Raw genomic sequence first — 13,626 nt, 5'->3', positions numbered from 1 at the left:
TGTTAAGCAGGGGGGCGGGGCCATCACTGGGAGGAAAAAGATCCGGCTTGGGGGCGGAGCCACAGACGGGTTATCCTGTTGGGGGGGGGGCGCATGCATATGGTAATCGCATCATTTTAGCCGCGCCCTGCAATGCCGGTATTTCAGGCATTGCACGGTTGGGGGCTAAAATGACGCGATCGCATCATTTTACCCACGGACACTCCAGCCAAGGGGCAATTCGTGGGAGGATTGCCCCCCTTTCTGGGGGGCCGGTAGGGGGACCAGATTACCGGGACTCTCCTGGCCATTCCGGGAGGGTAGGCAACCCTGCCTATGTCTGTAATAATAAACCTACCCTGCCACAAACCTAAACTGTGCAGTCTGCCTGGGCAGGTTCCCCAGGCAGCATTATTGTTATTTTTATATACAGAGAATATTTGAACATTCACATCAGTCTCTGCCCCAGTGGAGCTTACAATCTATATTCCCTACCACATGTACACGCACACACAGACATTCTAGGGTTAAATTTGTTGGGTGCCAATAAGCCAACTAGTATATTTTGGATTGTGGGAGGAATCTGGAGTGCCCGGAGTAAACCCACGCAAGAACGGGGAGAATATACAAACTCTGCACAGTAAGCGCCATGGTGGGAATTGGGAATGCTAACCATTACACCATCTGCACTGCTCAGCATTAGATAATGTGTTCTCTACAAAGGACTTGAGTCCTTGACATCTGTTTATTGTATTGTGATACGAGTTTCAGGAGGAAAAAGAAGCACTTAACAGGGTTTAACCTTTGAAAACTATCTTGCCCTGATAAAATGAACAAGTAATATTACGCTATTATGCTGAAAAGGAGCTGGAAAAACTGATTGAATTTGACCTTTTTACACTTCGGACTTCCCTGCCGCTCCCTCCCCTGAGCTTACAGCTCTGTAGTAGGTTACAACATTTGTGCCGCAAGAACGTCTTTCTTCCTGTTCCCCTGCTGTTCCCGGAGAGATAAGCAGAACACAGTACAATGTGCCAGAAGCGCTTGTCCTCAGTGTCCTAAACACACAACTTTTGTTTTTATCATGAAATATGATGGAACAAAAACAAAAGAGTAGAAACACGCCAAATACACCCATTGTCTGCCTCAATATATTTATTAGTGGATCGTAGATAAACAAAGATGAGAAGCCGCAGGATAACAGAGGTTGAAAAGAGGATCCAGCAAGTGAAGGATCACTGTCCACTTAAGGGGCCTACACATAGATCGCGCAGGAAGACCACTCAGCACACGTAAGGCCAGTGTTCTATGGTGAGAACAGTGGCCCTGACCCCGGCCATTAACTAGATTTAACCAGCTGCAAATTGCTATCGCTACCCACAGAGCGATGTAGGGGCATTTAGCGATCTAGTTAGATAAATTGCCCCGTGTGTAGGCCCCATTACATCCAGTCTCTCTTCCTGTCCTACTGCCTTTAAAATCCAGATAAGCACCTGCCTATTGGAGAAAGGTGGATGAGGGACCAAGTGCAATTAATTATTTTATTTTTCTGCATCTTTCACATGTGCCAATTAACTGCCATTTATATATATATATATATATATATATATATATATATATATATATATATATATATATATATATATATATATATATATGTGACCTATTCTGAAATGGAGGTGTAGACACTGGCCCTTATTCTGGTTCATTCATTAGATTTGGGTGAGTTATTTTGTATCTGTGCAGAGAAAATACTGACTGCTTTATTTTTACACTGCAATATAGATCTCACTTTGAAGTAAAACCCCACCCAAATCTAATTCTCTCTGCACATGTTACATCTGCCCCACCTGCAATGCACATGGTTTTATCCATGGAATTTGCCTTTGTGAGTGAACCAGAATAAGGACCATTGTTTATTGAAGGATGTGGAGGAGTTTAATTTACCAAATATATGACCTCATATCTGTAGTTTAGAATTTCTTCTTTCTTCAAAGGCAATGGGAAAATATAGGGTACTCAGGGCCGGTGCAAGGCACCGGAGCGCCCCAGGCGAGTCGGGGTGGGGGCGCCCCGGTGCCGGGGGGGGGGGGGTACCTGTCCAGCGGCGCTGTGTATTTAAATCTGGCGGCAGAGGCAGCGGGGGTCCCTGCAGTCCATTAGAAATCACGAGCGCTATCCGCCGGGCTATGCGGAAGCGCTTCTAGTGTGAAAACACTGACAGCACGCTGATTGGCTGAGATCAGCGTGCGCCGTGCTGCCAGAGTTTTCACACTAGAAGCGCTTCCGCATAGCCCGGCGGATAGCGCTCGTGATTTTTAATGGACTGCAGGGACCCCCGCTGCCTCCGCCGCCAGATTTAAATACACAGCGCCTTAGGACAGGTAACCGGGCGGCACAAAATGCCGCCCTCCAGTGGCCGGCGCCCTAGGCAAATGCCTAGATTTGCCTAGTGGTGGCGCCGGCCCTGAGGGTACTTAATAATGGTTGCATGTTAAGAATACAGAGAACATGATAAAGGCATACTACTTAAGAATGACAAATGTCTGGAACTGTGGAGTAACTTTCATAGTTGGTTTACAAAAGGTAACAAAACAATTTGCGGATACTGTCCCAACATAAAAGTTTTCTTAGCTTCCAGTTGATTCACTCTTTAGACCAGATGTAATAATCCTCCATCAGGAAACAATTTAAGTCTCGATAAAGCCCCAATGACAAAAATACAAAAATTAATTACAACACTTTAAACACCCATGTGTAATTAGTGGAAACCCAGTACAAACCCAGGTTCACGGTAATAGAGGACCGCCCTCAGCCCGGGAACGCCATCAATACTGCATAAATATGATTCCCACACTGTGGGGGGAATTTAATTAGCCTTGCTTTTTCAGGATGGTAAAAACTGGACTTTACTGCAAATTATTTTTTGTAATCCAATTAAAACCTGTTTTTACTGCTCAAACAAATTAACTGATTATGTGAAAAAAACATAGGATCTGCTATCAAGTGTTTATCTGGGATATTTTTTCAAAAAATTGATGTTAAGAAGGAATCAACTTGAAACTAAAGGACTATCATGTTGGAACAGTATTAGTTCATGGTTTTATTCCTTTTTATACATTTCCTGTGTATATACAAGTTAAGTGACTTTTTTGCCAATTTTAATGCTTCTTGCTTCTGTAGTGACCAAGGTTTCTTCACATAATGTTTGCAATTTCATAGTTGGTTTATGATTCTACACCAAGGAACAGAGAGCGATGAAGTTATGTTAAGGATAAGGGGGCAGGATGTTGTAACATCCGCAGCCCTGTTCGCCCCCCTTTGCCGGCCACCGCATTATTAATAACGGCATATGTTCTAACATATGCCGTTATTAACGCAAGGGACATCTCTTGCGGTAAGAGCTGTCCCTTGCGATGCGGTGCCGCCACTGGACTTCCGGGTCTGTGACCCAGGAGTCCATCTGCGCATGCTCAGAGTGACGCGCCGGCCGCAGGGCATGCTGGGAGGGATCCGTGATGGATCCCATAAACAGCGCTGCGGTAAGAAGTCCATATGCTTTTGCTGGCGATTCCCTCTGCAGCGCTGCCACTGCGGAGGGGGGTTAGAGCATACATTTCTGTCTCAAGGAAGGGAGCACAGTGAGAGAACATGAAAAATTAGCTTTTGGACAATCAAACTGTGTTTGCTGGTTTGTACTAAGGTAACAGCCCAGATGGAAGAGAATCTTCCTGGTGTAATAGGTTGCAGGGGCCCGTTATAGGGAAGAAGTGGTATCAGCGTTGTTACGTGCACTCATAGAACTTTCCCCCCACGTATGAATGAAGGAATGTGTGCTAGGTGACAGGGTCACTACACTCCCCTGTCTATATTGGTGCTCAGCGACGGACTGCGCCACCGAATCGGCTCTGGCATTTTCTGCATGCACGCGACCTTTGTCATGGCTATGCACACGCCAGGCATGCGCATGCACACATGCACCGTGCATGCGTGCGCTGCCTCTCCCGGCTTGCAGGAGAGAGGGGAATAGCAGCGTGTGATGCCCCCCTCTCTCTTGGACCTCAGCGGTGCACAGAGAGAGACGCCGGCCCCCACCACGAGTCCAGTGCCTGTCTCTGTGCGCCGATCAGGAGATGGAACCTCCACTTACAAGAAGAAATCGGCCCACCTGGCCATCGGCCCCTCTTGCATTTGCCAGAAGTCCCAGATGGCCAGTCCGGCCCTGTTGGTGCTGCGATGTATGAAGGCTAGTTGCACCTAAGCTTAGGATTTATAAAGCTGCAGGGGTCGTTGTTCATACCCCATAGCAGGTAGAGCACTGTCCCTGAATGCGGTGGCTGCCAGCTCTGGGCTGCATGTAAGCCGGCATGGAGGAGAGACCGAGTACACCAGCACTAGGCTGATGCGCTGTGGAGGCCGACAGGGATAACCGGCCAACAGGATGTTCCAACATCTTGTTGCTATTACTTATTGCTTTGCTTCTGTATTTTTTTGGGGTGGGGGTATGCTGGCGGAGAAGGTGCTGCCCAAATTTCCAGGGGGAGGGTTGCACATTTCACATTTTATAGTTACGCCACTGGTAAATACAACCCCAGTTGTCTCTTCCTAAACTTCACCAAGTGGTAAATCCAACATTGGCATCAATAACTTAAAGTATTCATTTTTATTTATGACTTTATCGGTCTCTTATATTGTATTTGAGGATTTCTGGCTCAGTGTTCTTCACATCATTGTTTAGGTTCATTGATGCTTAAGGCAATTTATTTTTGCACACTTCTCTCAAAGTCTCAACCCCGCATCACAGTGAGGTGTGGTCTTTCACACGGCCAAAATCTTCTTTCTTTTTTTCAGGTATTCAGTTCTAGATTTCCTTGTATGCTTAGACTCATTGGGGCTAATTCAGGTGTGGTTGTAGTAGCTGTCACTGCTCCTTGTATGGTAATGTAACAGAAGGCGTCCATCACCTGTGTCCTAGAATGCATGCATCCTATAACTGACCCCCCCATTGGGCAGCTTGCATCTCCAATGGGAACGCAGAAGCTGTCCATCGCAGAAACCAGGAATTATCCATCCAACGGAGATCCCCGGCCTCTTCCCTCCCCTAAAGAGCAGCAGCACGCATTCCTGTTACCGCCCCTTCCCGATCCCCAAAATGGCATTCGACTGTCAATCACTGCCAATCTTATGCTGATCTGCTTTCTACCTCACAGGTCCCATTCGTGCACGAATGTACCTAACACTGGTACTTTGCACATCAGGATGCACATCCAACTTGACCTGAATGAGGACCAATGTCCTGTTAAATGGTACAATGCCATACTAAATTACAAATAGCAATTCCTGGTGCTCTGGTTTTCCCAAAAAGATGCTTTCATGAAAGCCAATATTATTCATTGCCAGATGCCTAGTGGTATATTTCCTAATATGGAAATGTTGCACAAACCAACCAATCAGATTCTACTTATAATAGCTAGAATCTCATTGGTTTCCATTGGCAAATTCTTCTGGCACTTTAGAAAATATACCCCCTATAAATCTCTGGATTAACAGCTCCAATTGTAAGTTATTTTCTTTATTGATATGGACACAACACAGGTGTACTTACTGTACTTATGCCCCATATACACAGTGTGACTGTGCCTTTGTGCTGAGTGTTAAGCACAGATCGCTCAGCACACAGCGATGCACCAGCGATGTCTGCTGAGCGGTCGTTCATGGCCAGTGTTCTCTGGTGAGTGTACACTGGAGAGGATTAGATATATACTGCAGGCTTAAATGATCTAACCTGGCGATAGCGATGCGTGGTCCATCGCTATGGGACATACACACTAAGGTGTGAGAAGCAGAAAGTGAGAGATTTTGGGAGAGTTTTCCCCTTTTTTAAAGTGGCAATCATTTACATGGCAAAATCAACCTGGTGTTTCAGTGTAAATGATTGCCACTTTCCACACTCGACAGCCAGAACATAGAATCTCGGCTGTAGAGTTACAGTCGAGCTGAGCGAAAACTGCCCCGGATGCTGACAGTCAGAATCCCGGATTGAATGCCCCCTAAGAGTAGGGTGAATGTCAGGCTGCGTGGGACAAGTTAAGATTAGGGATAGTGGCAGGATATAGTGATCAGATTGCTGGGCTCAAAATACATTCATACATAAAGCAGAACAACTACCAGATAGGTGAAGCCATTGCACCGCCGGGAGAAACATTATTGTTGACATTCCAATAATGTTAACATTATAAATGCTGACATAAACACTCAGTAAAGGTGCATACACATTATACGATAATGTAAACTATATGTACAATAAAAACCATTCTTAATAATATTTTGGTGCATATAATCTAGTGCTGGGGTAGCCAACTCCAGTCCTCGAGAGCTACCAACAGTGCATGTTTTCCAGATCTCCTCACAGAATCACAAGTGAAGTAATTAGCTCCACCTGTGGATCTTTTAATATGTGTTAGTAATGAGTGCACCTGTGCTGCAGCTAGGTTGTCTGAAAAATGTGAATTGTTGGTAGCTCTCGAGGACTGGAGTTGACTACCACTGATCTAGTGTGTCCGCTCTATATGGTTAATGATGTGAGCTCCCCCGAGTTCTTAGCGACCACTCTTGATGTCCATGGGTGCCGGACGTGGTCCTGACAGTTGGGATCCCAACAGTCATTTACCCGACGTCGGGAATCCGACTGTCAAAACTCCGACAGACGGGTGCCCGACGGCCACCCGCTATTCTCCTTTGTGGGGGTCCACGACCCCCATAGAGGGAGAATAGACTAGGGGGCGAGCGTATCGAGCCACCGTGCCCACAGCGTGGCGAGCCCGCAATGGGCTTTGTTGCGCTCACCATGCTGTCTGAGTCTGGGCAGTCGGGATCCCGACGTTGGGCTAATGACTGTCGGGATCCCGACTGTCGGTACCCTATACCACGCCCGATGTGTACACATGTGTAATGTGTACCCAGCTTAAAGCCCCATATATACACTGGGGGTTATTCTAATTGACATGCTCCCTGCATGTACCTGCAGGGGAGCGGTGTTGAGCGTCTGCTAGTTCGCCATCCCGCACCTAGCAGTGCAGGAGGGGGGCGGCGGCGAGGTGTCGCGCCCATGGGAACGCCCAGCGTTTCATGGCCATTCCCATGAAAACACTTGGCGTTCCCATGGTAATATGCCCGTGACCCGGGTGCGGGCAGCTGATGTCAGCTGTCCGCCGGCTTTCTGCACAGGGTGCCCGCAGTTCAGAGACGCCATAGTGGTGTCTTACATCTGCTGCGAGCGCTGGAGAAATGATTCTATGGTTGTCGACCTTCTAATGATTTCGCCCTAGTACCCAAGGCTGCGAATGGATGTTTATGCTAAACATCCATTCCCAGCCATGAGGGGGGGCAGGTGGCCGGTGTTATAGCCACACAAAATGCTGCAAATTTCGCAGCGTTGCATGTGGAGCAGAATAAGGTCCACTACCTGATTTTTTTAAAAGATATCAATCCGAAGAACTTTGGTGAATGAACATGCAGGCCAATTTTTGCAATATACCCAATGGCCTGCATGCTCAGCAGGTCCCGGTGACATCACTGAACGATACAGTTTACATCTCTCAGCGTATATGCACAATTCGTTTACCTGCGGGTGCGGGCAATATGGGTAACTATATCGGCTGTTGCGTGGGTTGTGTGTATGGGGCTTACGACTACGCAGGAGAAGCTTTTAGCATACAAACATAAACCCAAAGCATATAATGAGATTTAAATTGTAGCTGAAGAAAGCAGAATGTTCAAGGCCACACAATGGGATCATATAAGATGTCAACCAAAAATCATCAATCTAGAACAGTGGTTCCCAACCTGGGGTACTAGTACCCCTGGGGGTACTCTGCAGACCAGTTGGGGGTACTTGAAAATAATATTGGTAATGGCGGACGATGAAAAGGTCTTTTGATGGCTGAAGAAGACCCATTGCCTTGGAGACAAACCATGTTGTGTCATATGTCTGACCAGCAATCCACTGGGAGCTTCCCGCGCTGCCCTCAGACATCAGCAGTCATCTGCCCAGCACGGACAAAGGTGGAGGAAGCAGCAGCATTAATCCTACCGGTGTTAGCGGGAATCCTGGAGATAATACACAACCAGTGTCTAGACACGGAAGGGCATGATTCCTTGCTGTATACTACTCTTCCGCTCCTCCTTAATATAAGGACATGCATAAGGATCCGCATACCGCTAAGTACTGTCCATATTTCAAAATGAGAGGAGGGGGTACTTATCAATGAAAAGCCTAATCAAGGGGTACGGGAGAGAAAAAAGGTTGGGAATCACTGATCTAGAAGACTCTGTGGTATGTAGAATAAACCTGGATACTACAGATTACATAGGGCAAATATAATGGGCCCTACACACATAGCGATGTGTGCAGGACTACCTAGCTATGCTAGGTCGGGCTGTGCTGCGCCGCTATCGCATAGCACACAGAGCTGACAGCCCACACACAGAGCGAGCTGTCAGCTCTGTGTGCTAAGCGAGCAGACAGCGCCAGTGTTCTCCGGTGGGAGAACCCTGCCGATGCCGAGATTGATGGACACTGTCCATCAATCTTGGCCAGCGATAAAGACGCGCGGGGACGCGCACTGCTGCCGATATAGCCCCCACACATACACCGATGTGAGGGCATTTGCTTTGCCAAACTAAGCAAAATCGCTTAGAAAATGCCTTAATATCGGCATGTGTGTAGGCCGTATAAGCCATGCTCCTTAACAAAATAATAAAGAAAAGGAAGGAAACTGAAAGATAAACAGTATACTGGCCCAGCTGCCAAGTGACTTAGTTCTAAAGCACTTCTCCATAGTTCTAGGGGGACAGCTGAGCATTTACAGGGAATGATTATTTTTGTACCTAAACTACAAGGAGAAAAAGAAAAGCTGTGAAAGACTATCCATTACCACATCTCCAGTATAAGACAACTGGAGAAGCAGCAAGCGGAGCCACCTGTCACATTCCTCGGCTACATGAGAGGTGACATGGAACTGGGATGTTATTCAAGAAACACCCTGTGTTCTAGTCATTGTTCTCACAGCTCAGTGCGAGAACTGCCTGCGATGACTGGAAAGTGAACAGGGAAATGGTGCCACCTGTCATTTTCAAATGCATGTTGTGCATATAATGTTTCCAAACAATTCATTTCATTGACAGAAATACAGACACCACATTTATATTTAGTATAATATAACCAAAATATAGACTCATGCATCTCTCCTCTGCCAAAACTGCATCTCACTCAGAATTCAATGTGACTAGGATGCACCAGGAGACTGTGATGATAATTTTGCCAGGTGCAGGAGGACCCCATTCACACCACCCACAAATTACCGGGTTAAAGCTATTCAACCCCGTAATTTGTTGGAAAACCCAGATTTTTTGGTGGTGTGAAAGGGTCAACACAGATCTTAAATCCCGGCACTCCCACCCTGGTCAAGAGCAGGGTCGGAGTGCCGGGATTTAAGACCTGTGTTGACCCTTTCACACCACTGAAAAAAAAAACGGGTTTTCCGGCAAATTACCGGGTTGAAAAGCTTTAACCCGGTAATTTGCTTTGTGGTGTGAATAGGTGAACTAATAAGAAAGGTGCTTTTCCACAGATGATGGTAATCATACATTAAGAGGGAAGTCCAGGAATGCTACTACTGGGTACTGCTGAAGATTATTGCTGTTTTAAATAAGGCACCTGTAAGGCACCTGATGCAGATATACTACATTGTATGTGGAATTGCTCGGAGGTGAAAATCTTCTGGGACACAGTATGTACCTTTGTCAAATCACAATATAATATTACATTCAATGCCACCCCTGAATGGGCATTATGGGATATATATCCGACCCCTACCACAATTCGCCAATCAGCAGGGCAAAGAATATTTTTATCAAAAATAGCCGCTTCAACGCGAAAAACCATTTTATCTCAATGGATAAAATCCAACACACTGTCTATATCTTTACTGACACCCCGGATATCACATCTTTTCCAGATGGACTTGCTTGAGATGTCACTAAATAAGGATGCGAAGGCTAAAAGGTTTTTCGCAATTTGGTTACCACATGTAAAGTCCCTGCCAGAATCCACAAAAACTAATCTTAGAACGCTGTACAGCTAACGTCCTGGTATAATCTAATGCTATTGTAGCATAATACACCCCCCTTTTAACAGAACCCTCAATTACCTGTTGGAAAATACCTCTAAGTGTGCATATGACTGTTTTTTGTTTAAAGACTTAGGTGAAATGACCCACTGACAAATCTGGCGATGCCCCATAGAAGCCAATGGGCTTCTATCGCAACCCTCCGCCGCCCCGCGCCGACCCCCCGCCGCCCCGCATCGCCCCCTCACCTGTGTCCGGGCAGCACAGCGCAGTGCTGCCTGGACCTGTGACCTCCTCCCTGCACTGATCCTCTTCCGGGTGCAGGGAGGAGGAGAGCCCGGCGCAGCAGCAGCAGCACCGGGTGTGGGAGGGAGGGGAGAGCCGCCGGGACCTGCTGGGACCCGGCGACTCTCACCGCAAAGGACAGCTCTTAACGCAAGAGCTGTCCTTTGCCTTAATTATCGCATATGTTACAGCATATGCGATAATTAAATATGCGATGGGCGGCGAAGGGGGGCGGAGATTCTTAGAGAATCTCCCCCCATGTCTGTATTGTGTAAGCATTAATCAACACGTTATTTATATTTGAAATTTATTTTATTAATTTATTTTATATCCCATGTGTAACAATTACAAAAATGACTTTTTCACAAATTGTATTACAGACCTTATTGTTTATGTACTGTACAGTTCTTCAATAAAAAATTATTGAGAAAAAAAAAAAAAAAAGAGGGAAGTCCAGGAACAGATTATTGTGTCCCTATTGGAGAGGGCCATGTTGGGAGGTATGATACTGTCAGTTTTGAACCTACCTAGGTTACTGAGCATGCATGATGCATTAGCTGTACAAGTAGGTAAGGAAGGAGCTTTTGAAAGATCCCCCTCCAGCTGGGAATTCACCAGAGAACAAAAATAAGCAATTGCCATTGAAGTGGGTTGTAGACCATTGAAGACAGGCACTGAACAGCATAGTTCGCTGAGATACCCCATATCATAGGCCCCATAGAGATCTATGGGACAGTACTGAGCCCCTGGCTTATTAGCACAATCTATGCATTTATTGTATATATTGCAGTTTATCCCCAGAGTGTGACTGTATGTTTTCCACACCCACCCACCTGTTACCAGACACTGCAGGTTACATATTGCAGTTTCACTAAGCCTACTGCACATATTTACCAAAAAAAAAACTCACACAAAATGTCCACCCCCAAATGTCTGCTGTTAAGGAGGCCGACATTTTGTGTGAGTTTCTTTTTTCCATTAGCACTGCAGAAGCCATCTAAGAGGAGAGCCGGGACCGCAGACTAGCAAATGTGCAGATCCCGGCCGAACACCCAGCAACGGCAAGCAGCACTAGCGGAGTACGGCAGCAGGGCAGTGCACAGCATCGATAGCTCCGCAGACCCCTGGTGCCCGCACCTACTCAGCACCTCCCCACGCCAAAGGGGTCTGCGGGGCTATTGTTACACCACTGCTTTGCTGTCATTTTGTGTGCACATGGTTAGTGCTGGGATCTTTTGCCCTGTAGTACCAGCACGCAGATACAAGAAGGTGTAATCTGGGTCTTGAGGAGTAACCTGAGAAAAGCATACCTGAGAAAATGCAGGTGGTGGAGGTGCTGCAGGTGGCCTACCTGGTGCAGGTGGCGGCGGCGGAGGTGGTGGTGGAGGAGGAGGTGGCGGTGGCATGACTGCTTTCTCCTAACTACTTCTCAGCCCTGGAAGGTAACAAAAGACCAAAATTAGTACATAATGTCCATGCAACTAAACTAAGATCACAACATACAGTGGGTATAGTCTGGTGCCACTACTGGCAGCTCCTTCTGACCTTATGGTGGCCACACACACAGGACATTCATTACACTAGGCCAGAATACTGAGCCCTAGGATTAGTGGGCACAATCGTTTTGCCAAGTCCAACAACATTTGAACGTTGTTTGCCAAGTCCAACAACATTTGAACGTTGGGTGCCAGGATAAGCAGCTGTACTATTTGTGACTGCATGGGTCACTACTGGCCCTCTGTGAGGTCTTGGAGTGAATCCCTTGCTAGATGTGATATTGCTGCTGATACTGCTGTGTGTGATCAGACAAGCACTGCTGTATCTAGTTCAAGGAACCAAAATTGTCATTTTATGTATTTGTTGGTTTAAACTTTCTTAGCATATTCCGGTAACTTAAAAAAAATACAAACTTGTAATCGAAACCCTTACACTCAATGCCAATGTGCTGATTGTAATGAGCCCTACACACATGTCGATGTGTGTAGGGCTTCCTAGCTACGCTATGTCAGCTAGCTACAGCGCTGTCGCTCAGCACACACAGCGCGAGCTGTCAGCGCTGTGTTCTGAGCCAGCTGTCAGCGCCAGTGTTCTCCGGTGACAGAACACTGGCGATGACTATATCTATGGTCCCTGCTCATTCTTTATTCTAACGGCAATAGTGCTGCGCACAGCTATCGCTGGCCCCTACACACACAGCGATGTAGGGTTAATTCTAAGCAACCTAGTCGCTATGTGTGTAGGCCCTATAAGCCAGGCACCTGCAGCATCTCCGCCACTTCTTTTGGGAAGCAGGAATAGACATACTGTATTAAAAGTAGAAAATAATAAATGTCTATTTGACCAATATCTTGGGTTTGAAAGGAATGGAGCTGTGGTGGGGGATAATGGTAGCATTGACCACTTGACTTCTAATAAGAGAATTTGCAAATTGAGCAGTTATCTAATGACCGTACGCATAGCGCATGCTCAAAGGGAATTAGCAACTGAAATTGTGTGTGGATTGTAAACGCAATGGAGCCGCAGTTTGACTGACAGGAAGATGACGTTTGGGGTTGGTAGCATGCCGTTTCAGGAAGAGCCACTATTGCTCTTATCAAGGTGAGGAAGGAAGCAATACCATCACAATGTGAATTTTGGTACTATAAGAGGCATTCTGTATATTGTACTACTGAGGGAATTCGGTATATGGGTCTATGTGGGGGCATTCTGCATATGGCACTACATTGAGAATTCTACATAAGGAACTATGGTAGGCATTATGTATATGGCACTCTGCGGGGCATTATATATATGGCACTATGGGGGTATTCTGTTTCTGCAGATGGCTCTATGGGTGGCATTCTGCATATGGCTCTATGGGTTTCATGCTGTATATGGTACTACTGGGGGTATTATGTATATGGCCCTATGGGGGCATTATGTGTATGGCACTACGGGGGACATTATGCATAAGCAGCATTACAATTCCAATTGGGATGGAGAGCATGTAACCCCTGGTACTGTGCATATAACCCTTTGCACCGTGCTTGTTACCCCTGTCAAAGGGCAAGTAGCCCCTGGCATCCAGCAAGAAAACCCTAGCAATGAGCATGTAGGTAAGCAGCACTTATGTTGCATAATATGTAATGGGCATTATGGTGTGTGGCATAATGTGTAATGTGCATTACAGTGTGCATAAACCCCTGTCCCACAATGCCATGTCCTAAATATTTGCCAGACACTGTTCCATTTC

At 46.4% G+C, this 13,626-nt stretch overlaps 1 protein-coding gene across 2 annotated transcripts in view; it reads right to left on the bottom strand.

Annotated features, from left to right (window-relative positions):
* The window catches only part of WIPF3 (WAS/WASL interacting protein family member 3), an 86,285-nt gene that overhangs the window by 23,650 nt on the left and 49,009 nt on the right, over window positions 1-13,626 (bottom strand). For both annotated transcript variants that reach the window (XM_083188959.1, XM_083188958.1), the window contains exon 2: window positions 11,705-11,829. In XM_083188959.1, coding sequence (XP_083045085.1) covers window positions 11,705-11,800 — 96 coding nt within the window. In that variant the 5' untranslated portion in view covers window positions 11,801-11,829. The remainder of the gene's footprint in view (window positions 1-11,704; window positions 11,830-13,626) is intronic.

The sequence above is a fragment of the Crinia signifera genome, chromosome 5 (assembly GCF_055691185.1).
Source record: "Crinia signifera chromosome 5, ASM5569118v1, whole genome shotgun sequence".
In the NCBI taxonomy this organism is placed as follows: Eukaryota; Metazoa; Chordata; class Amphibia; order Anura; family Myobatrachidae; genus Crinia; species Crinia signifera.
Note: the sequence above shows the minus strand (reverse complement) of the source record. Positions and strands in the feature narration are given on the sequence as shown.